Here is a 26,190-nt window from a genome sequence, read left to right as displayed (position 1 = left end):
TGGAGTACATAAGCATCAGCCGACGCCATTTTCTTCAGTCTTTCTTGCCGCACGGTGCCCGAAGCAGAAGCAGTTCGCAAGTGCCGGTCGGTCAGCTCCTGTATTCTTCGAATCCGAAGTCATCAAAAAAGCTAAGTACCCCGTTGGGGACCTTTTTGCCTCAGCCGATGTCAGAAATTACTGAAAAAGTTAACAATTGTCTGTCTTGTGGTAAACAAATACCTCATAAGGATTTCCACTCTTACTGTCTTCCTTGCCTTGGCCCAGACCACGACGTCTCGGCCTGTGTCGCCTGTGCTCGCTTCAATAAGCGCACTCTTAGGCGCCGGGCGGAGTTCGCTGAAGACTTTTTCGGCGATAAATTTGCTTATACAATGCCGTCGGAACTTCCGACATCGCAGACTCCTAAGAAACGAAAAGACCGGGACCGACATCCTCGGCCCGCGTCTTCCACCGACTCCACGCCAAAACCTACTGCGAGTGCTCCGGTTCCCCCTGAGACTGTTATTTCACCGCTCCGAACCAAAGACACCGCTTTACCGACACCTCCGATACCGGAGGCCACACCGGCGCCAGTTATAGATTTTCCTCCGGATACTGAAACCGAGGAAATGCCTGAGACCATTGCTGTAGATAAGGTCACTCCTGCACGTGGAGCTGCTAGGCCTCCTATGGCCATGTCTATTAAGGCCTGCACACATGCTAAGGCAGCCAGCAAGACCAAGCACCTTACTGTTAAGGCCTTACCTCAGCCTACTCCTGAAACACAAATCATGACTATGGCCTCAGACTTAATTTCCATGATTAGAGGTTCACAGGCCCATCCTGAAAAGAGGATCCCAGCCTCCTCCTGATAAGAGGCCCCGGGTTGAACCCTCTGACCCTATCCCTTCAGGTGAAGATTCTGAGGACTCTGTTCACTCCGATGGCCAGGAAGAGCCCTTCCAGACCTATGAGGACTCGGATGCAGAGGATTCCATCCCCTCGGCCTCCCCTCCTGAGGATATTTCTTTTGGGGAAGTTCTGCATACCATGAGGGAACATTTTAAGTGAAAGGCCAGGAATATTCCGATTCCAGAAAGCGCCTTCGAACCTTCCTTAAAAAGCCCCAACACAGGCCCCTGGCTATACCTCCTGTGCTTGATGTTTTGGATGACCTATACTCTGACTCCAGTGTTACCCCGGATACTCTTCCTCCTGCCCCAGCCAAGCCAGACAGATATTATAGGGTCCCAGAAACACATTCTCATTTCTTTAGGGCCCATGCTGTTGATTTAGAAACCATTTCTCAGGGACCTAAAGGGGTTTCAGCATCCACCTCCAAAAATCCCTTGCCTTCCAACAGGGAAGCTAGGTCATTAGAGAGATGGGGGAAAAAGGTCTACACCTCCACTACTTTATCTATGAGAGCTCTGAATTGCCTCTTTCATATGTTTCAATATCAGGATTACCTGTTAGATGATTTACAGAATACATTGGCCTCTCCTGAACCTTTAGACAGGAAGTCTTTGCAGGAAGCTGTACATAATTCTCAGCAAGTCAGCAATCACTTTCTGCAGTGTGGATATGATGCATTGGAAGCTTCATGTAGGGCAGCTATGACAGGGGCGGTCATTCATAGACATGCATGGTTAAAAGGACAACCTCTACCAGATCATGTTAAGGCAAAACTTCTTGATGCACCTTTGGAAAAGAACAAGCTTTTTGGTACTAATGCTAAAGATGTGTTAAAGTCCATCGAGGAAAAAGCAAAATCAGTTCAGACGGTCAAAGATTTCCTCCAGGTTCAGCCACCCAGATTCAGCAGGAATTGGCCTTCTAAAATCTGGTCCTTTCCTAATCCTGAAAGATTTCAAAGGGGTAAAAATAGGCGTGGCCGAGGAAGAGGACAATACAGAGGTTCTTACAGGGGACGACAATGGCAACCAGCAAACCAAAGAAGTGACACAGGGGTCTGCCCTGCCCCACAGGGACAATCTCAATGACTTTCCTCTACTTCCGCTGACCAAGGAGCAAATAGAAGCTCCCTTGGGCGGAAAATTATCTCTGTTTTCAGACAATTGGCACAGATTGACAAAGGACAAATGGATTTTGGACATTATAGACCAAGGTTACAGGTTCCACTTTCATACCTTACCAAGAAAACAAGGCATGCCAAACCTACCACAAAACCAGAGGGCAGAGGCTATCAAGCAAATTTCTGTGCTTGCTCAGATCAAAACAATAGAAAGAGTTCCACAACAAGAACAAGGCCAGGGGTTTTACTCAAGACTGTTCCTTGTTCCAAGAAAAGAAACTCAATGGAGACCAATACTGGATTTGTCCGCATTAAACACTTTTCTCATAGTACCAAAGTTCAAAATGCTGACTCTACAGCAACTCCTTCCCATGCTGGGCAAGGGGTCTTGGCTGATTACTCTGGACCTCAAGCAGGCCTACTTGCATGTCCCTATCAGACACAGCTGCAGAAGATACCTCAGATTTCTTGCAGGGCCAGAGCATTATCAATTCTCAGCATTGCCATTTGGCTTATCTACTGCGCCCAGAGTATTTACAAAATGCCTGGCTTTAGTAATTGCTCATTGCAGGCTCCAGGGGATCCAAATTTACCCATACCTGGACGACTGCCTCATACAAGCGGACGACAAATTGATTTTGACAAATAACTTGAACTATGTCATACAATTGCTACAGGCTCTGGGATACACAGTCAACTTCCAAAAGTCAAGACTTCAGCCATCCCAGCAAATAACCTTCTTAGGAGCCAATCTGGACACAACCTCTCAAATGGCTTACCTGACAGAAGACAAGCAAGAGAAGTTAACTCATTATTTCAAAGGTTTGGCAAAACTCACCCAGATGACTGCAAGGGGATTCCTACAGGCCCTGGGTTACATGGCATCCTGCATTCTCCTGGTTCCATTAGCAAGACTACACATGAGAAAGATTCAATGGTACCTAAAAAGCCTATGGTCTCAGCACAGCAACAACCTAGAGACAACCATACCGCTCATTCCATGCCTACAAAAGGAATTCCTATGGTGGGCCTCGGTAAGCCAGGCAAACACAGGTATGTCATTCAAAAAACCTCCGATAACACAGACCATGACCACAGACGCCTCAGACCTTGGATGGGGGGGCGCACATGGAGGGCAGATGTATACAAGGACAATGGTCTCCAAAGAAACACATCTGCATATAAACCAAAAGGAAATGCTGGCAGTAATGCATGCCATCGAGGCCTTTCAACAACAACTTCAGCAAGGCCATCTACTGATACGGACAGACAACACCACTGTGATGTGGTACATAAACAAGCAAGGGGGCACCCATTCCTACCCCCTTTGCAGACTGACAATGAATATTTGGGAAAAATCACTGAGCCTAAACATACAGTTGCAATCCCAGTTTGTTCCAGGCAAAGACAATGTGCTGGCAGACAGCCTAAGCAGGAATTTCATAGATCCACACGAGTGGAGGTTACATCCGAAAATCTTCACACAACTCACCTCGACATGGGGCAGGCCAGAAGTAGACCTATTTGCCTCTCACCTCAACCATCATCTACAAAAATTCTGTTCAAGGACATACCATCCACAAGCTTGGAAAATAGATGCTCTTTCATTCAACTGGAACTTTCTAAAAATCTATGCATTCCCACCTCTGCCACTGATGACCACAGTATTACTAAAGATCAAAGCAGAGAGGCCCAAGGGGATCCTAATAGCTCCAGACTGGCCAAGACAACACTGGTACCCACTACTACGGAGCATATGTCACAACAAAAAGTGGGCCCTTCCCCAATGGCCCCTACTTTTGACTCAACACAACTTCAAAACAGTGCATCCAAACCTTCAGACACTGCAGCTAACAGCCTGGGAGATCCCATGAATAACCTCAATCTATCTCTCTCCAAGGAAGTTCAGCGGATATTAACAGAAGCTCGAAGACCATCCACCAGAAAGGTTTACTTAGCAAAATGGAAGAGATTCAGCATTTGGAATACCAGCAAGGGACATGATGCATCATTATTGAATATCCCACTCATCCTGGAATATTTGGCAGATATGCTACAGAATGGACTCTCATATTCTTCCATAAAGATACATGCTTCAGCTATCTCAGCCAGATGTAACACTGATCCGCCTGTTTTCACATCCTTTGTTAAGGCAATTCCTCAGGGGAATCAAGAACATTAAGCCACCAAGAAAGGCTCCAGTGCCAGCTTGGGACCTCAACTTTGTCCTAGAAAAACTGACTCTACCTCCCTTTGAGCCAGCAGCTTCAGTGGACTTACAATTTTTATCATGGAAGACAGCTTTCCTGTTGGCAATTACCTCAGCAAGAAGGGTTTCGGAACTACAGGCCCTAATGGCAACACCACCGTTCATAATCTTTCACAGAGACAGGGTCTCCTTAAGAACCCAACCCTACTTTTATGCCAAAGGTGGTATCTAGGGTTTCTTTAAATCAAGCTATTCACCTGCCTACTTTCTTCCCCAATCCTGAGAGCAAAGGGGAAAGACTGTTGCATACCTTGGACATTCACAGACAACTTCGCTACTACCTGGACAGAACCAAGACCAGTAGGAAGTTTGATCAGCTTTTTGTAGCTTATGCCCCTGGAGTACAAGGAAAAGCAATTTCCAAACAGACTATTTCAAAATGGATTGGACATTGCATCAGATTTTGTTATTCCTTCCATGGGAAGAATGTTCCAGCCAATGTCAGACCACACTCCACCAGAGCTACAGCCACCTCTACAGCATTCTTAAGAGGGGTGCTTACAAAAGACATTCTAGAAGCTGCTACATGGAGCTCCGTGCATACATTCTCCAAACACTACAATCTCCCTTTATATTCCAGATCCAGAGCAGGCTTTGCTTCGGCAGTCCTGCAGGGTTTGATTGCCACACCATCTCTTTCCTAGAGCATTCCTCCTCCCCCAGCTAAGCTATGGTATTCAACCCATATGTTATGACTGCAGTTGCATTCTTGAAGGACATAGTACAGTTTTGTACCTACCATAAATGTAGATGTTCGATAGATATGCAACTGCAGTCGGATTTTCCCTCCCTCCATACCCCTCTATGCCTTGGGTCCACTCCTATCACTGTTTCTCTTAGCTGGGGATATCTGTTATGGTGTATCTGTTTATTGCTTACTTATTTGTCTGGAATCCTGTTTTTGTCTTCCAATTTGATTACAGCCTTCCTTGGAGGGCACCTGGCATCTGGGGCAAGAAACACTGAAGAAAATGGCGTCGGCTGATGCTTATGTACTCCAGCCGCTCTGACGTCGGAGAGAAATGCGACATCAGCCGACGTCGGACCCAGACTTTGGAATCCGGCCGACCGAGGGCTGCCTGAGGCAGGACAACCCATATGTTATGACTGCAGTTGCATATCTATCGGACATCTACATTTATGGTAGGTACAAAACTGTACTTTTCTATTAACCGGTGTTTTCATGGTCTTCTTTCCAGTGCAGTTAAAGGATATTTAAATAAGGGATTGTTTTGCCTCTTTGGTGGATGTGTTTCAAAAATTCTCAGGCAGGAATCTCAGCTGTAGATTTAATTTAGTCCTGTCTGGAGAGTGGAAAAGCTGGACTGTTCACTTTTGGTGCCTTCTTTTTAAGCAGTGAAGTCTCTTCACAAGCTCTAGCTCTTCCCCTGTTCCAAGCAGATACTCTTGATATCATTGCAGCTTTGACATCTCCAAAATGAACTTGAGTGTTCAGGACTGTTTTTTTTCTTGTATTTTATTCAGTTAAGTTACCTCTCTTACATAAATTTCTTGTCAGGAAAAGTATAGCTCTCTGCTTCTCCTCAGCAATTGTTTTGTAGCTATCTGCTAAGTTATCTCTGGTTATTTCTTGCTCCTTAATTTTCCCCTTCTTTTCCCTCTCTGTCCCTTTTATAATTTAGAAAAAAATCTCTTTCCTTCTGTATGTAAAACTCATATTATACCAGTTATTGTAGTGGTGGTTGTGATTGTTAGATTTAGCTATTGTATGCAAGCCTAGCTATAGATAAAGAACTAAAGCCAGAGGTTAAAAATGCAAACAATTTGGCCACAAAATACCTTACAGGATCCTTCTGATGTGTTGCATTGTTTGATTCAGTGTGGGGCATTTGGGTAGTGATTGTGATATTTGCAATTCACAAACTTCTTGATACTAAAAACAAACTATTACTAAGGGGTTGCTCTGTTCTGAGATAATGCTAGTGAGCATTTTTCTGCACTTTTTACCACTCTTTCTTGTTAAGGCTAAACATGGGAAAATACCCGTCTACTGTGGTTTAAAACTGTGTTCTGAAATTATTTTCCCTTTGTTTTTGCCCCTTACTTCACTCCCTTCATGCCTTTTCCACTGATTTCCTGACTGCTTTTTTTAATCCACCCTTAACCTGACTAATCTTGTTTTTCCTTCTGTACTCTGTTATATCTCGTTTCCTCATTTTTCAAATCCGAATAGGATGCCGAAAATATGTGCATGGAATGTGCGATTCTCCTTGTGCATACATTTATTTTATTTATTGCATTTGTTACTGGGATAGTCTGGTTGGACAAACTGATATCCCCTTTTTTGCAGAGGCCGGGGACAAAAGCTCCACAGTAGTTACAAGTTAGACAGGTAACATGTAAGTATTTCAGACAGTAGGCTACAGAAACATATTAAGATACAAGGACTTTAAAGTAAACATAGTAGCTAAAAATCTATTTAAAAGATTGACATTTAGATATGCAATATGCAGTATGTTTTCCAAAACATATTAGGAGATGTGTCAGAGATGAGGAGAGTTCAGTAGAAGCTGATGAGGAAAGGTAATAGAGAAAAGGGCATAAGTTTTATTAAAAATAAGTCTTGAGTTGTAGGAAGCTATAGGTGGAGTCAAGGATAAGGACTTAGCCAGGAGTGGAGCATGAGCAAAGCCATGTATCAGATTGATATTGCTTTAGCTGATTTTTTTAAACAATTTAGGGTTTTCAGTTTGTCTAAGAGCTTGGGGTATAGAGTTCCAAATTTTTGCTGTATACAAGGAGTACATTGCGTCTCCAGCAGAGTTCTTGGACTTGTTTGCAGTCAGTAACAGCTTGTTGTTAGAGAGTAGTGATGTGGGGTTATATTGCTGGAGGATGTTGCTTAGGTATAGGTAGTCTCTAATTGCAAGTGATTTAGGGAGTATTGTAGCTCAAGCCACAGAAGTTTTAGAGGAATACATTGGTGAGTTTAGTTACTGTGGTTTGAGATGAATTTGACAATTTTGTTGTAACCCTCATCTGGTGAGGAGACTGAGGTGTAATGTAGGTTGATGAGTTTGGAGTAGCATAAAGAAGGGTAGGGAGAAGGAAAGAAGATGCTTTGGTTGTTCTGGCTGTGTCTGTTAAGTATGGTTTGATCTTGTAGTGTCCCTTGCTTTTGATGAGCTCTCTCTATTGTCTTTTTTATGTGGTGGTCAAATTTTGGACTGTCATCAGTGATTACTTCTAATAGTTTCTTGTTGGTTGCTAGTTCTATTTCGGTTTTATTGGAGGTGGTAATAGTTAATTGCCATTTATGGGGAGTTAGTTGCATTGGGGTGAATAGGATCATTTTTGTTATTTTTTTTGGGGGGGATTTAATAGCAATTGTGAAGACTGTTAGCCATGCCTCAATGAAGTTAAGGAATTCCTGTGTTAGATGATGTAGGTTTTGTAGATTATTTGCAGAACTGATTCGTGTTGAGTCATCTGCATATTGTATGAAGATTGCATGTTTAGATGCAGTGTGCAGATCATTGGTGGATGTTGAACAGCAGAGGACCTAATATTGAGCCTTTTCACATTTGATCGCCTGCATTCTGTTTGAGAGGTATCTATGAAACAAGGATAATAAGGATGAAACTAGGCCTAATGCCGATGGTTTAAGTAAAAGTTTCTGCTGAGATATGGTGTCCAATGCCATGGAGAGATCTAGGAATGTTGCCTTTGTTGAGACATAGTCACCATTATTCTTACTATGGTTTACTGAAGTGATAAAGTTTAAAAGTGCAGTTGTAGTGCTGTGATGAGGGTCGGAAGCCATGCTGGGTTGGGGTGAGAAGGTTGTCTGTAATAAAGTTGAGGACTTGTCTATGAATGCACTTTTCTAGTATATTTGACACTGGGGATAAGATGGCTATAGCTTATAGTTAGAAATGTCATTGGATTTTTCTCCTTTGTGCAGATGTAAAATATATGATTTTTTTCCAAAGTGCGAGAACATATCCTTAATGTAATTGACCTGCTTATTCGAATTGACACTTTGTAGGATAAGGCTTCTGCTGCTAGTTTCATCTATTCAGCTGGCATTTTTATTTGAGGTCAGGGTGGTAGGTTTGTGACTAAGGAGTAGCTTCTTGATAGCAGCAGTAAGCACTGGTTTGAAGGTAAAGATCTTTTGGCTACTTTGTGGTTTTATAGGGGGAGTGGTGATAAGGATAGGTGGGGTGTTAAGACAGGTGTTAATAAGACAGGTAACTGTATAAAATGAGTGCTGAATTGGTTAGCAATACTAACTGTTTGGTTAGTTAAACATGGAGTGGGCTGTAATGATTGATCTGTATTTAGAAAATGCCTCATGGCTTACCAGAAGGCTTTAGGGTTACTTTGATTCTCAGTTTGTAGTCTAGTATGGTAATTTTCTTTTTCAGTTCTGATCTTGTTTTTGGTATCATTTCTTAGTTGATAGTGTAATTGAAGGCTGGATATAATACTGCATTTCATCCATGCTTTCCATGCATTATCACATTTTTTTCATTAATTGTTTAATATTTTTAGACAGCCAGGAAGCATGGTTGGTGGTAATTCTTTAAGTTTTTAAAGGGGGGGGGGTGTCTATTTAGTTTATTCATGAATGTAGAGTTAAACAGGGCAACATCTTTATCTAGGTATAAAGTTTGTAGTACCTTCTAGTTGACTGCTTTCAGGTTGGAAATAAATGTGTTGGGCTGGTATAAGGAAAGGCTGTGAGCATTATTATATCAGCGCTGCTGTTTTTAAATAGGTGTGTTGTCCCTTATTTTTTATTTATTTTTTTTAATTTCTCCAAGTTTTTTGGGTTTCTAATACCATGAAGGGAATGGACCCCATTCCTAAGTCCAAGTACGATTAAAGTTCATCAAATGAGTATTGTTTCAATCTTTGTCAGCCGAAAGTGCTCTTTACATCACCCGCAATGTGTCCAGTAATGACACCTCCTGCAGTTCATACTGGGTTGCATATATTGGTAAAATATCTAAATATGATTGTAGATTCTTTTTTATAAGATCCGTTGCTCCTACTACTATTGGAACTGTCTGGGTATCTTTCTTCTACATTGCTCTTGTTTCTGCCTACAAATCCTGATATTTTATGACTTTGTGTCTCTCTGTACACAAGGCACTGTAGTCACTGGGTGTGGCAATTTTAATGATCAGTGCTCCTTTTTTCTTCTTTTCATGGACCACTATATCGTTTTTCTATCAACTATCTATTGAACTGCTGGTAATGGGTGATCCCATGTGATATAGACTTCATCATTTTCTGGGATGCTTTGTGGCTCATGTTTCCACTGTTTTTCAGCCACTACAATACCATAATATTTGCACAATCCCCAGTGCAACAGTCTTGCCACATTATTATGCCTTTCAGTAAACAATCCTTCTTCCATTAGTATGTCACAACCAGCAACGAGGTGTGCAACTGTTTCCAGTTCTAATTTACAAAATCTACATTTGTCTGTTTCTCCCACATGCTCAATGGACTTTGTAAACCAGCGTGTATGTAGCCCACTATCTTGGGACGCCAATATTAACCTTTCATCTCTTGGTTTGAAATTACCTTTCCTTAACCATTCCTGCTTTCAGTCCTGATTAACATGAGGTTCTTCCAGAACTTGCAATTGTATTTATGCATTTTCCACATTTCTTGCCTTCTCATCTGGTCCGTCACCTTATATTCGTTCTCTTTTTTTTTTTTTTTTTTTTTTGGCACATTCAGTTGCTGCCTGATTTTTATCTGTTTCTGGTTTGATTTCCATTCCTGCATGATGCTGATATCCTTCTGCTAGACTAAACAGAGAAGTCATCTTAGATTCATTCTCCTCATGTTTCAAAATTTTCTCTACATTTGGGTCTTATGAGGTCAGCAGATGTGTGCAGTCCCACGATTGCAGATCTATACATGTAATTTCAAGGAGGCCCATCCCTCCTTCAGAATGGGGAATATATAATCTTGGTATGCACTGATTTTTATAAATCATTTGTTGAGCATGAAGCATCCTTGTTTTCCTGTCTAATCTATCCAACACATTTTGGGGCCAGTCAGTCACTTCAAAACTGTAAGTTAGGACAGGAAGAGCAAATTGGTTAATAGCTTGAATTTTGTTCCTAGATGTCAATGCTCTTTACAGGATTAAATTAAGTCTTCTAAAGTATTCCTTAAAACATTTTGTTTGCATTTCTTCATGTTTTACTGTTGATCCTTCATCATTTCCCAATTATTTATACACTCCTTCTTGCTCAAGTTCTTTTTTATCACATTATTGTCCCAAATTTTCTTGGTGTTGCAGTTTTCCTGCTTTAAAGGCTGCGTTTGCACATTTAACAAAACCTAATCACATTCTTATATTATCTGAAAAAGTTTTGATAACTTGCAGTTGTGCCTTTAGTTCCTCATCTGATGAGCTATAGAGTTTTAAATAGACAAAGAGAAGATGAGAATTCTTTACACTTTTTTGTTTTCTAGGAGCTAAATTATAGTCATGGCCTAAGCTGTTAAGTAGATAACTTAATAGGTTAAGGGCAAGTCAGAATAGCAGCGGTGACCGTGTGTCACCCTGGAATATCCCCTTTCGATTTTTTATCCGTGAAGTTATAATTTGTCCTTTATTATGGCTTAATTGCAAAGTGGTCTGTCACTGTAATGTAGTCGGTCAGCATATGGTGTATCTTATTCATTTTTAAGCAGTCTTTTATCAATGAATGTGGGAAACTATCAAATACTTTTGTTGTAGTCAGTCCATGCCATACTTAGACTCTTCCCCTTTTTACAGTTCTCCACTATGACTTTATTTTACTTCATCCAATTTCATATCCTGTACCTTTAAACTCCTTTGTTTTACTTCTATCCATTTAGCATCTTTGTTATGTTCCACAGGATCTTCATAAATACTCCTCTAAAATGTATATATATAATTTTTTGTGGTCTTTCAATTCCTTTTATCATGTTTCCCAATTCTCTGTAAAACTTTCTTTTGTCATCAGTAAGTAGCTTATTTTGTACTTTTCCTTTACATTTATCTGAGTATCTTCTAAGTTTTTCCACCTGTGCTGAGTTTTAGTTTATTGGTGATAGTGCTTGATAGATCCTGATCTGTTCTAATACAGTGCATTGCTTTTAACACACCTTTCTAAGTATTTTTGTTGATCTGTTCCCTCTTCTATACTCTTCTAACAGTGGGCGCTTCTTGTCTTAATTGCTTTATAGTTTTCTCTATTCAGTACTTCCATGATAGTATTAGGTTCCCCCCCCCCTTCCTTTCCCTCACTACCCTGTGTTCTTGTGGTTGAATTTTATCAGTTATTAATTTAGCTGCACAGTAATATATCCTGTTTGCCTCTGTTATATCACACTGATCTCTATGGACAGTCCTAATTACTGTGTTCATTTTTTTATCAAACTTCTAACTTTTTGTGTTTTATTGACCTTCTGCAGTGTATTTCTTTCATTGATCTTAATATGTCTGTCTGTATTAAATCAAGCAACTCTTTTCTTAGCTCATTTTTTTCTAAACTGAGGGCACATTTTTTGTTTTCTTTTCCTGCGGGCATTCTATAAAAAGTTCTGTAGCAAATTCCTGTAGCACATTCTCTTCGATTTCATCCAGTGCCGTCCGTTGCTGTTATATGGGAACTCGCTAGCCTATCAGTCTTCAACATTGACTGCTTCAGAGTTTCCTGTTCCTTCCCTTGCTGTCCAGCTTCAAGTGAACATTTATACTGGTTTCCTGTTGAAGGCTCCATAATATCTTCACATGGCACCTGACCAGTTGTTTCCCGTTCCATTGGCTTCCCCTTAATTTGGATGTCCAATACTCTATCCTGTTGTGGTGCTTTCTGAATTAGATTTTCTACACTGAGTCATACACATCACACTTTCTATTTCTTTAACTTCTCCATGACTAATCTCCTTTTTTATTTTTCCTCTTTGTCTTCTTATTTTTGTATTGTAAAGTTTTCCATGTCTGGATTCCTTTGCCTTTATTTCTCTTCAAATGTCTTTGGTGCTGCTCTTTTTGTATTGATTAGTTTTGCTTTCTCCTTTGTATAGATATTGCACCATATTAAATCTTTTTCTTTCCCATGTCCATATTTCTTCAGATGTTTCCTGATCTTCTTATTTCTCCTTACTTTGAGGACTTGTTCCATCATGCTGTGATGTAACCTGTGTTAGACCTTCTACACCAAATCCTTCACTTTGTAGGCATTCCATGACTTCAGCTTCTATTTTTTTTAACTTCTACTTTATTAATCTTGCTTCTACATTCCCACTTTGTGATATTACTTTTTTATTGTGAAATTTTCCATATCTGGATGCCTCTGCCTTTATTTCCCTTCAAATATCTTTGGGACTGCCTTCTTTATATTGATTAATTTGTCTTTCTCCTTTGTATAAATATTGCACCTTATCAAATGTCTCTTTCTTTCCCATGTCCATATTTCTTTGTTATACTTTTCAAAAATCTCAAGGTTTTGTTTATATTTTCACACTACCTCAGATGCTTTCTTTTCCCAAACATCTAAGTTTCCTGGTCTATATATGGGTTTTCACAAATCTGTTTTAATGAACATAAATGTTTATTTGAAGCGTCTTACAGTTTTTCTTGTGGAATCATTTTTCTTTCCTCTAATTTCTCTCAATATTTTTGTACATCTTATGTCTGGAAATTCTGGACTTTTTGCATAGTAGTAACAATGCATAATTTCTTTCTTATCCTCAGTAGCCCACTCTATCATCTTTATGTCATTTTTTTAGTCCTGGCACCAGTTCATCTAAAAGGATTGAGCACTTTTTTTTATCCAGGGTCTTGTGCACCCAGCTATCTTTTTTAATTTTTGACCTACTTCTGTCCATGATGCATGCTATAAAATACAGTCTATATGTCAGTGTTGTCTTGGTGAGGTTTTGTGAAAAACAGGGTCTACCTCATGAAGGTACTCACCAAGACTTTTGAGGATCAATTCATTTTCAGCAGTACTACTCTTCTTTGCTTGCTGAGTTGTCTCTTCATTCAGACCCCTTACAGCGTAGATGGCGGAGATGACCGCTTAGGACATGTGGGATCCAGTCACTTGTTGCTTTGCTTCTTGGTTTGTTGCATCTGATAGGGGTTTAGATAAGCTGAGAGAAGCCATGTAGATTGATGGCATTTTTAGGTGTTTCATTATCAGTGCTTGGCCAGTTGGTGTTGAGATCACCCATTATGATGGTTTCTTGCAAAGTGTTTGAAGAGACCCAGAGAAGAGATCTTTCTGTAGTGTCAATATTTTTACCAGGGGATGTGTCTGTTCTTATGATACACATGCTTTAATGTGTATTTAGTTTGAGTTATGTTATTAGTCTCTTTGAATTCTTAAATTTTGGGGTATTGAGATGGGAGATATGGAGAATGAGTAGTTGTTTTTATAGATGTATACTACATCTCCTCCTTTTTTTCTAGTCCTGTTTAGTCTTCTTGTACTGTATCCTGAAGAAGTATTTTCCTCATTCTTTGTTTCTTGACTTGGCCATGTTTCAATTATGACTAGAATATCAGGGAAGTATTGAACTATCCAGTTATGAACATCTAGTGGTTTATTACAAATGATTCTAAAGTTGGAGGCATATAGTTCTAAGTCAGATGTTTTTTTTTTGAGAGTATGTGTGAAGTTTTGGTGTAGTTAGTTGTATGTGGGGCCTGGATTAAAATGTATATTGCCACATGGGTGTAGGTGGTGGAGCATAAGGGAGTGTGAGTTTTGACATTTATATTTAAGTTTTTGGCTTAAGTTTAGATTGTGTGGTGGAAGTTTCTGAGTAACAGTAAAGATTTTGAAGAGGTGGATGGTTTGTGCTGTAAAGAGAGATGGAGATATACTAAAGTCAAAATGGGATACATTATGGCCTAGTAGCAGTATTTTTTAATTGTTAAATGGAGATTGCAGATAGGAGGTAACATGGCCTAGATATATGAGAGGTAATAGGAGTAAGGGTATGTTGGTAAGTAGATTTTTTTAAATGGTAAGGAGTAGGTGAAAATGACAAATACGGAAATAGATGTACAACATAGAGGGGTTTCGTGGTATTTTGGTATGCATTATAATTATGTTGGTAGGGAATAAAGTGCATCTAAATGAATTAGTTGAGGGTCATTATTTTAGTGGTAAAAAAGTTGGCTTGTTGAGATTGATGCAGGGCTTTGGATTTTGAATTATATAATTGTGAGGTTGAGAAAGGAGCGGAGAAGTAGAAATTTAAGGGAGTAGCAAGGTGTGATGAGCTTGGTGGGCAGAGATATGTGTTTGGGTAATTTGATTGGTTGCTGATGTGGATGGGTTGAGATGGATGACTAGAAGAGTAGAGTAGATGGGGGTAAGTGGGAATTGGGCATAGGGTAGGGGTGCAGAGGGAGCCAGAACATTTGCAAGGATGAATGGAGTGGGGACAGTGGAATAGAAGGGCTGAAGAAAAACAGTCAGTGTAACCAGCACTTAAAACATATTTCTTTTAGTTAAATTGCAGCCACTTTGAAGTAAGTTGGGGGTGTATTCATATATGGGGCAAGTGAACTAGAGACTTGGTAAAACAGAACATTGTATTGCTGCTTGGTAGGTTCAGCAATTTAAGTAAAGGGCCTTTTCTAGGGCAGTGTTTTTTTCTGTAACTTATAGCTTGTTGTTTCATTTTTCAGTGTGGGTACACATTTGATATTGCATTGTAGTGTTTCAGTGCTGACTGCAGGCCTGCCGTTGTTTACATCACTCAAGTTAAAAAGCTCAGTAGCACAATAAATGACATACATTGCTGGGTTGGGATGGTCAGTATTGGAGTCCTATTGATTCTTTGCTTGAGTGGTGGTCAGCACCCATTCATAATTTGAGTCAGCTTAGTTGCTTGGCTGTTATATCTGAAAACTTGGGAAGTTGGCTGTAGCAGGCAACTATGGGAGAAAGAGAGGGTTTAGCCAAAGACAAATGGGGTTTCTTATATGTGGTGGTACTGTATAATACAGGGGATATAATTGAATTGAGAAAGGAACTAAAAGTGAAGATTTTTGAAGTCGGCTGCAAGGGAGGTACAGGCATGATTTGTGAATGCCTTCTGAGGGGTTAAGAAAACACTTCAGAGGAACAACACACCGCTACATTTTTCTTCAAGATATCAGCACAGATACCTTTGGAATCTTGCATCCAGAATGCAGTTGTATAAAAAAATGCTAGTGTTGATAAGGTAGTACCAATCCTACTGAAAAATACAATAGAGTAGTGCATACAGGCCATGAAGCTGTTATTCTAAACTTACACTCTACTGTTTCCCAAAGCAGTGGTAAAATGGCAGCTTTTGTATATACCATTATGTTAATAATGTTAACAAGGTAGACAACCGATGAAAACTTACCAGGGAAAGTAAAACAGCAAGAATGCACATCAAGCAGCCAGACTATTTTATAGCACAGGTCCACTAATATTCAGCATAAATCAATTGTTAGCAAAATATCCAGTTGAAAAGAAGAAAAACTCATATCAATAAGCAGTCATATACCATCTGTTAACTGTGAAAATACTAAGCACGCCACCAGCTATTGCTTTGGCCCTGCATTAACATGAGCTGCGACACCCCAGGCTGGCCCAGTAATCAAGGAGCCTCAATCCTCATCTCTGGCAACAGTGTGGGATGTACACACTGGGAGGTTGATAAATAACACAGTAAAGTGCATTTTCCCTTAAGAACACACAGAGACCACAGTCGGTCTGGGGCTGCTCCAGATCCCCAGTAAGACTCCCCATTTGCACAGCTATAGGGTTGAGATCACAGCTGAGTGGCCAAGCCAAGACCTCCAGCACCCTCTCTGTGTAACCAGTGCATTGTGTTCCTGCTCAAGTAACTAAGACGCACACTGTGAGGTTTGATTTACACACGCACACACACACACACCCCTGGGAAAAGCTGGCACAGGTTTAGTAGCTATGCCCCTTTCTGCCCAGACTGTAACGTAGTTTCACTGCCACAAACCACTACTTTTCAGCTACTTTGAGGTCCTTAGCAAAGGGTGTCCAATCTTATTGTGTAATGTTACCATTAATCCAAATTGTAATTTGAGCAAGAACAAGGCTATTAGGAGTGGCCTGCACAGTGTCACCAAATAGATATGCCAATACTCTAAGAGCTTAAATATCTCTAGATAGACCAGCCACAATTGAATGGTTTCAGTATATTTAATAATAAATAATAAAAGAACAAGAAGATACTCAGTAAATAAACACAGTTACTTCTGAGCTCATATTCACAGGAAATATTTAATACAACATTGCAGGACAGTTTCAAATAAATAAAGAAAACATCTAAATTAAGATCAGCTCTTTTCATGACTATATCTAAAAGAAATTATAGCAAGGCAAATGTGGTGAATAGATCCTCTAGCTGATGATGATGTCAGGTCTAAGACAAATACAGAATGCTCAGTCTCTCTCACAAAGTTATTAAATTAATATCTCAAATATTGTTGTTGGGATACTTTTGTTATAACATCACTTGTTATCTGACTATCCCAGGTGAAAACCATTGATTTTAGCATCTACCTGCGAAAACGCATAGACCATAGATGTTTTGGCAAATGGTGGAAGTCATAAAATTTGCATTCCTCCACGTTTCAAGACAGTACAAAAAACTTCTAGTTCTAGACATCATCTCCTGTTGCACTGAAATTGAAAGATAGCATCTCTTTTATTATGTGGTTATAAAGTAATTTAAGTTTTCAGCTATTCTTCTGAAGTTAACTTCTTGTATTTCAGTCCCCATTGTTAAAATACTTATACATCTAAACAGTTACAATAATGTCAATACATTTCTGCTCAGTATTTTACAAAATGTCTCTTCCGCACATGTCTGTGCAATAGGACATACAGTTCTAATACAGTTATAACACAAGCAATTGCATCATGCTGATTTTCACAAATGATGCAACTAATTGCAAAATTCCAGATAGCTGGGCTGGCAATATCTCCTTCTATCATACTTCTGTATAAGTTGACTGATAAAGACGATAGCGGACCACCACGAAAAATGAAAATATTTTAATGTAGACAAGATAAGCGCTTTCACGTACATCCCAGGTATAAGTCATATTAATGTTCACAAATGACATATAATTATTTACAAAATTCAAGCTAGCTGGGCTAGCAGTATTTCCCTTTCACATGAGCAAGAGTTGTAAAACCTAATTCCACTTTGTGCAGTCTATGTTGCTGTAAAAAAACATTAAGGCTGTGCTAGGAATAATTTAGCTAAGATAAAGAAGACTTGTGAAACAGTTAGGTTAGAATAAATAAATTCTTAAGAGCAATCTGCTATTACTCATTCATTGCCGGGTAGTATTCCTAGTGCAAAGTTGAAATTCTGGTCCAGTGCATGATTTAGTACAGATTCACATTGAGTTGTAAGTAATGATTAACACTGTTGACATTAAATATTCAGAAGGATGAAAACTTTCTGCTTGCAGTCTGAACTGAGGCAATAGAATGCAGCAAATGATGAGAATAGTGTTTTAAAAGTGGTGGTGGTTGTTAGCGTCAAAAGGCAGGTGGGAAGTTGGTGACTAACCACTCCCTCTACCTGAATCATTGGGGAAGGAAGGGCTGAAGAAAAACAGTCCATGTAAATAGCACTTGCACTATACTTCTGTTGAAGTACAGCCACTTTCAGGTAAGTAAGTTGGGGGTACATGCATACATGGGACAACTGAACTAGACACTTGATAAAATAGAATATTGTATTTGCTGCTTGTGAGTTTTACTAATTTAAATAAAAGACATTTTAGGGCAGTTTTCTATAACTTGTTTAGCTTGTTTTATTTCTCAGTTTGGGTTTAAATTTGATTTTTGCATTTGTGTGCATTAATGCTGGTGGCAAGCCTGCCAGTGTTTGTTTTATGCAAGTTAAAAAGCTCAGTAACACAGTAAATGACCTACACTGCTATACGGAGATTCCAATATTGGAGTCAGTTTTTTTTTTTCTTTGTGTAAGTGGTGGTCAGCACATGATTGCAGTTTGAGTCCGCTTACTTGCTTGGATGGTATATCTGAAAGCCAAGGAAGTTTGGTATAACAGGCAAACTGTTCTGCTGGGATAGTCCGTATTGCAGTCTGCTTGATTCTTTGTGTGAGTGATGGTCAGCACCTCTTCACAGTTTGAGTCTGCTTAGTTGCTTGATTGTTATATCTGAAAGCCAGGGAGGTTTGTTATTGTCAGCAATGCTTTCAGGCATGACTGAGGTGATGGAACACAGCAATTAGTTGAGAATAGTGTTTTAAAAATGGTGATTGTTATATGTTCACTATTTATTTTATTTCATTTCTACATTGTTTCAGGAGTACTGTTGTTTTCTTGTAAATATTGTTTACTTTGTAGGTTGTTTGTTATTCTGGCAATTACACGTTCAATTTTTTTTCTGTATATAGTATTTTTATTTGTGCTTTCCCACACTGGGCCTCCACCAAAAAATTGGTTTTGCCCAATAGACCATCCTGTTTAATAAGTCATTTGAAAGTTCAAAGTGTAATCTATGAGAAATGGCAAGGAGGCAAGCCGTCATTTCTTTTTAAATCCTCTAAATCTCTTGGGTATCCTGTTTTGAAAGATTAGAACGGTTTCTTCTTTTAAAGTCTGTTGGGTGAGTATCCCCTGACTTTGCAATTAGTTTCAGAGAAAACAGCTTGACAGTTGACATTAATGCAAAGCATGAGTTTAATAGCTTTTGTTTTATTTTAAACAGCTACATGTTGGTGTTTTTATAGATTCTTTCCTACGGAGTCGCTCAAGTTCTGATCATGAAGCTACAGCTATGATGAAAGCCCAGTTCATGAGTCTCTGGGATGGTCTGGATACAGACTACAGTTCTCAGGTATTTTGTCAAGCACTTAGTGCTCAATGTTTGTGACATTTTGCATTTCTGCATTAATTTTCCGATTCCTGCTTTGTGGTTGTTTGGGGGAGCAGGAACTTATCCCAGTGATCGCCTGAAGTGAGGCAAAGAATTAATCTTGGACAGAGCACCCCTGTGGGCAGTTTAAAGGATCACCGTTTCACCTTGATGTATGTCTTTGGAATGCAGGAGAAAACCCCATACAGATAAAAGAAGGATATGCAAGCTCTACACAATGTTCCCCAAGCGTGAACCAGATCGAGTTTTAAGTTCAACAAGTAAATCAAAGCATGCCATGTATGTAAGCAAAAAAGTCTTTCAAGCTTATTATTGCAGAAAATGGTGTGGTATGTTAAGTGAGGTTTGTGGGCTCTGCAACATTTGATTTAAAGATTAGTGCTGTTTTTTCTTTATATGTTTTAAAGTTCTGTGATTTAAATGCAAGTTATTTCCAATGTTCCATATCTCATCTTTATGGTTTCCACACATAACTATTAGACAAAAGTCTGACTGACTGTAATATGCCAAAAAAATCTAAATTCACTTAAATACATCATTAATGAATTAAGTTAGACCACCTCATACGTCTTTATTTTTTTGATAATGTTGTTTTAACATTTAAATTACAGTGATTTAGTTGAAGATTGTGTAGAAGAAGCATAGATTATCAATGGGACTAGATGACATTGAGTGCTATTCATAAAACTGACAGTCTTATAAATCTGGATGTTAGTAGGAATGCTTACTTTGACTGATACAGCAGTTATCTGCTTTTGTGCTGTAGCTGCAAGTTGTGCTCTTTTTAATTTACCTTTTTTGGTTATCTTTGATCAGGAAAATTATTTTTAGATTTTAGCTAGTTTTCACTTTGATGCTAGGATCCTGAGAAGCAACATTAATTTTGGAATTGGGTAAGAAACTACTGTATTGGTGCTTGACAAGCTTGAATCTGCACTCAGCTGTATTAGTTTAATGTCTTGTAAAGCAGTACAACACATTTTAAAAGTTAAATCAGACAAAGTGTGGGATTATCTAATCCATTTTGCTCAATTTTTCAAGCATTGAAGCACCTTCATAGTACTGTATAACCTACCCAAATTGCTGTGACATTTAGGTTGGCTATATATATATATATATATATATATATATATATATATATATATATATATATATATATATATATTTTTTTTTTTTTTTTGGGGGGGGGGGTCCACTTACTGTGCAAGTCCCTTCATGCCTGAAACATTCAAGGAACAAGATTTATACATCTATTTGTCCTGTTTAACTGCAGTAAGATGCTTTTGATGCATTTTTTGCAGCCTTATGTCTAGTAGTTGGGACCTTCTTAAGTAGACTTGTGCTCAACATATTCCTTGCCATATTTCCTTTTTCTGTTCCATTTCTGGTATTTTGTCTGAAGGTCCTATAGTAGGTATACTTTTATTTGGTGTGTCTTGCTATTACAGACTACACTTGGAAAGCGTGCCTAACCCATGAGCCTGTCGCTTATTTTCTGCTCTTGACCCAATTAAGATCTTGTGGCATGTCATTCAGTATGGAAGAGTTGCTACATTCAGTGCTTAAACCCTTAACGTTTTCTATTGGGCACCAGATCACAAGGAGAAACAGCTAGGACCATCTCTGAGGTTAACCTGTCATTCCAGACAAAAAATATTCAGAAAGTTCTAGGTAAAGTTCAGTGATCAGAAATGCTAGGCAGGTAATAGTAAGTAGCAAACTTATTTAGTATATACATGCTACTGCAGTTTCTTAAAGGCTTGAGCCTTTCTCCCCCAGTTGTCCAACTTGATTCCTAAAAGTATCAAGTGTTGTTAAATTTTCCAAAGAAGCAGTACTTAACAGTTTTTAAATGCTCAAGTAGTGGATTATTGCATATTGTTAATATCTGAAGTAGGGAATGACTAGAACTAGCCATGTTCCCATTAGCATTCATTACAGATGAAGGCTGTGTCATATCCAGACGTCCAAACTGCCAGGCACCCATGGCTGAGCCAAAAAAAAAGACAAGGAAAAACAGCTAGGACCAGCTCTGAGGTTAACTGTCACTCCAGACATCAGTGGCCATGGATATGCACTGGTTGAGATGGGTATTCTGAGACATTGTAGCAATTGCTTCATGTAACCCACTTATTAATAAAAGAGTTGGTGTATGTGAGAGGTGTAAATACACTTTAATTATGGAATCAAAACTCTCTCATACAACCAAAACTAATCTTGTAGAGGTTGTCAGTGGCACTTGTACCATGCCTACTGTACAGAGTAAAGACTTTACACATAAAACTACTTATGCTGAGGCGCATGTTCTTCATGTTTCACTGTTGCAGTCATCACATTTGGGTTATCTGCTTGCAGTAGCCCTCAGTTGGCCTGATTATCAAAGTCTTGGGTCCTGCGTTGGTTGCTGTCTCATCTTCCATGATGTCAGGGGTATAAAGCATGCAACCGATGCCATTACCTCAGTCTTTCTTGCCGTGCGGTGCCCAAAGCAGAAGCAGTTCGTAAGTGCTGGTCAGCCGACTCCTGAAATTTTCATTTTCGAGTTTCAGAACTGAAGTCTTCAACTAAAGTTAAGTACCCCGTTGGGGAAACTTTTTCTTGCTCTAAACCAATATCAGTAAAAGTATGGAGGCAAAACTCTCTCATACAACCAAAACTAATCTTGTCAGTGACACTTGCACCATGCCTACTACACAGACTAAAGACTTTATACATAAAACTACTTATGCTGAGGCACTTACATGTAACCCTAATAAAACACTAAGACCTCCTGCACATTGGTCAAAGAAATTGTCCTCGGCCAGCACGTAAACACTGTGTTAAAACACCACCCACAGCTACACATAGTAACACTGTATCGAATGCCTCCAGTGCTAAACCCTTAAGGCAAAACCGCACACAGCCAAATTTCCCAGTCATTGGTGATTCTGTAGTGAGGCACACTGATGTGCCCATCAGCAGACTAAGGAGAGAGTCACGGTTAGCTGCCTTTCCGGAGTTAGGATCCTTCGTGTCACACAGACACTTAAGTCATTGAACCACAGGTACCAGTATAATTCTGTCTTACTCCATGTGGGTGTTAATGACTTAAGATGTACCTCCCTTGACTATATGAAACGATATATGATCAAGCTTGCTGACTGTGTTTCAAGCAGGTGTGAGCCTAACACTGATAAGTTTACTACCTTTTGCAAGGATGATGCCACTTTACCGACCGAAAATGATAGATTTTAACAATTGGCTTAACTTCTGGTGTCAATGTTAAGGGTACAGTATTTGACAGCCTGGGAGAATGTGTTTGACAAACCACACTGCTTTGCCAGGGATAGTCTGCACGTATCCCCTCTAGGCTTTTGGATACTGGCAAAGACCTTTTCAAACCCCATAGTGCCTTTTTTAGGCAATAGCAAAATGATAAACCTACTGACATAACTGAACCTGTGATGGACTATTTGAGGTGATTCTGCTGAATGGTAGAGGTCTTAACAAGAAATGTCACTTTCTGCAAGCCTTCCTTTCCCTTGAGAGTCTAGACATCTGTGTAGTAATTGAGACATGATTTAAAGTCGCTAAGAGTACCTCGGCTATGCAAGGTTATAATGCCTTTCACACCTTTACACCAGCTACTGCACAGGAGGGAACTAAAGGTGGCAGAGTCTCAGTCTTTATTAAGACTAATATCACATTAACACTAGTTAAAGTGTATGACCCATTGGAAGTCATACACGTGCAACTCACCATAAACAGGGTGCCATACCATATCCTTGGAGCATATAGGTCCCCCTCCATGTCCTAGGAAACTCATCCTACCTATCTCAATGTACTAGAGTCCCTCACTGTTCAGGCCAGTACAGTATTCATGGGGGATCTCAACTACCCCTCTATAGATAATCATACAATACTTCTAATGCACAAGCCCAGCGATTCTTAAACTTTAACACCAATGTCTTGGAACAGTTTGTCCATTCGCCTACCAGGGTACAAACATCCTTGACCTTGTACTCACAAACATGGAGGAGGCAGTGTTCCTCACCTAATGTAATATCTTCACTTGTCAGATCTGACCATAAGGCAGTATTACTAGAAATAAAAATTAAATCTGGGGGTCCAGCAATACCAAAAACCTTTAGGGAACTGTTCCAAGGCTGACCTCTCCGTAATAAGCAACCTCTTGGCTAAATTCCAAGCACCCCAAAATCCAGTAGACACCATAGAATACACCTGAGCTTATTAACACAATTACCATAGAACCATATTGATAGCTGTATAGACCGAGCTGTGCCCACTTGTGTTAAGAATAACACAAACCCAAAAGACAAGCCACCTTGCTGGAATTGCATTGTCAGTTGGTTTTACAACAAAAGAAAAAAATCTTGGCTAAGCATAGCAGGAACAAAGCCATACATACTAAAAGCCTCCTGACCAATCTAAAAAGGAAGCTTAGAGGGTTAATGCCTCAAAGGCTAAATTTGAATAAAAAATAGCTTCTCGGGCTAAGGACAACCACAAGGCTTTCTTCAGCTATGTCTGTAAACTCGGAGAAAATACACAACAATGTGCAGAACTTATACATGATATCACCTACACTGAACAGGAGGCCATTGCCAACCTTTTGGCTGACAGGTTCAGCTCAAACCCCCCCCCCCCCGCACCGCCCAACAGTCCAAAGGAAATACCATATAACACAATCCCCACAGGTCATTAATGCACTTTCAATGGCCAGAAACACTGCATCGATGTGTTCTGATAACATCCTGCGATGTTTAATAAATAGCATGAAACATGACCTTTGTGATCCACTTTAATCACTTTTGAACTGGAACCTTCAGTCAGTTTTGAGCCCGAGGAATGGAAGATTGCTACAGTCATTTCCCTCCACAAAGGAGGTCCAGTCACTGATCCGGGTAACTATAGGCCTTGTAAGTCTTACCAGCCTCCTATGTAAGGCCATAGAAAGAATCATCATGGACATGATAAATGAGGACATAGGTAACCTGCAAAGCTGGACCCATCACATTTCGGCTTTGTAAAAGGAGGATCACGTGTACTGAATCTGGTGGATTTTTTTGATAGGGCCATCATGGAAATGGATGAAGGTAAGACTGTACACACAGCTTACATCAACCTGGCAAAGGCTTTTGATACTGTACCCCACTCAGGCATTATAGATAAGCTCACTGATTTAGTTGTAAATCCTTTTATCACCTGCTGGATAGCCAGTTGGCTCACTGATAGGACCAAGAAGGTCAAAATAGGTGAGACCATCGCCCCCCAAGAGGCCAAGGTTGGTATTGGGCCACTCCTTTTTGGAATCTATATCTCTGAAATGGAAGCAAATGCTGAAGGTTTATGGCTGAAGTTTGCAGATGATTGCAAGGTGGGGGTTATCATCAACTCCACTGCAAACACTAGCATTGTTCAAGAAGGTCTGTCTTTGACTAACAAATGGTGCAAAAGCCATGGTCTTTAACTCAATGCTAAGTAGTGCATAATTGTACCCTTTGGGAAATCAACCATCTTAGCTAATTACCATGTTGATAGTAGACCCCTAAGAGTTAACCCAGTGATCAGAGAGCTGGGTACGCACATAGACAGTAGCCTTACCTTCGTCCACCATGTGGCCATAGTGGTGAGGAAATCCTTTTATGTTGTGCAACATTAGAACACTGTACTCCACCCTTATCAGACCATTCATACAGCACATTGCGCCCTTTGGTATGTTCCTGACCAGGCATATGCAGTAACTAGAGCAACCTCAAAAATTCCTTACAAAAAAACGAATACAAGGCATAACAAACCTGCCTTACGAAGAGTGCCTTAAAGCCCTTTCCCGCTACTCAGTCTCCTATAGATTGCTGAGGAGTGATCTATGCTTGGCTTACAAGGCATTCACAATCCCCGCGCTTATGAATCTCCTACATATTCCTCTGTCAAAGAGTACTGTAGAAATACACGATCTAAGGACCTGAATTTTATCTGTGACATAAACAGAACATGCTGGAGAGACAGAAGTGTCCCAGAGACTGCTCCTCCTATGGAACAGGCTTCCCATCCATGTGAAACTGAGTTTGACTATTACCCAGTTTAAGCACAACCTAGACAAGTGGATGGGGAATAGGAAATTTACACTGGGCCTGTCCCTTATGAACAGAGGTAGCTTATAAATTCATGGCCCGTGATGTTCTGTTTGGATGCAGGGCTTCTTTATTCTTTCAGGAAAACTTGGCTAGGCTTAGACATGCTCTTTGAGTCATTAGGCTAGTTAACAGTTTATGAATCTGTGCAAGTTCTGCAGTATGGAACTTGAAACAGTTGCACACCTTGTTGCAAGCTACAGTATGCTTATGGTTTGTATAGCGAAAGACATAATATTGTGTTAAAGTTGTTAAATTGGAAACTCTGTAAACATTACAACATAGAAGTAGCTTAGAGGCATTGGAAATGTGAACCATCTGGCAGTTTGTGCAGTGGATTAAGGCTATGAGTTGTAAACAAGCGACTTCTGATGGACCAGAATTTTATATCCTCAGCCTCAGTTTGCCACTTGTGTGACCTTGAGTAAATCTTGTAACCAGACTGTGCTTTGGGGCAGTTGGGAAATTGGGCTTGGGTCTTTAATGGTTTCCTAGACAGCATGTGTAGTAACTGCATATGAACCCCAAAGGATTACTTAAGATGGATAAATGATATGGGATCATCCACTACCAACATTTAAGAAAGTAGAAGCAAGGAAATCAGATATTGGGATTCAAGAGAAAAAAACAAAAACAGTATTGATTATCAAAATTGCTGTACCCTGTGACTATAGTCCTGTGAACTGAAATTGCTATGCCCTGTGACTATAGTCTTATGAACTACAAGACAAAAGGTTATAAACTATCAAGAGATGTGAACAGAAACTACAACAGTATGGAATAAGGTCTTTCACCACTGGTAGTAGGACCAACTGGGCTAATAAAAAGAATTCCCAAGCATATTTAAAGATGC

The 26,190-nt window shown here is 39.7% G+C and overlaps 1 protein-coding gene across 2 annotated transcripts in view; it reads left to right on the top strand.

Moving 5' to 3' along the window:
* The window catches only part of ATAD1 (ATPase family AAA domain containing 1), a gene marked incomplete at its 5' end in the record, with an annotated part of 404,664 nt that overhangs the window by 120,654 nt on the left and 257,820 nt on the right, over positions 1 to 26,190 (top strand). For both annotated transcript variants that reach the window (XM_044056305.1, XM_044056306.1), the window contains 1 exon segment: positions 19,058 to 19,164. In XM_044056305.1, coding sequence (XP_043912240.1) covers positions 19,058 to 19,164 — 107 coding nt within the window.

The sequence above is a fragment of the Protopterus annectens genome, chromosome 14.part0 (assembly GCF_019279795.1).
Source record: "Protopterus annectens isolate FY-2018-M chromosome 14.part0, PAN1.0, whole genome shotgun sequence".
NCBI lineage: Eukaryota > Metazoa > Chordata > Ceratodontiformes > Protopteridae > Protopterus > Protopterus annectens.
The sequence above is the reverse complement of the archived record's forward strand: the minus strand, read 5'-3'. Positions and strand labels throughout refer to the sequence as shown.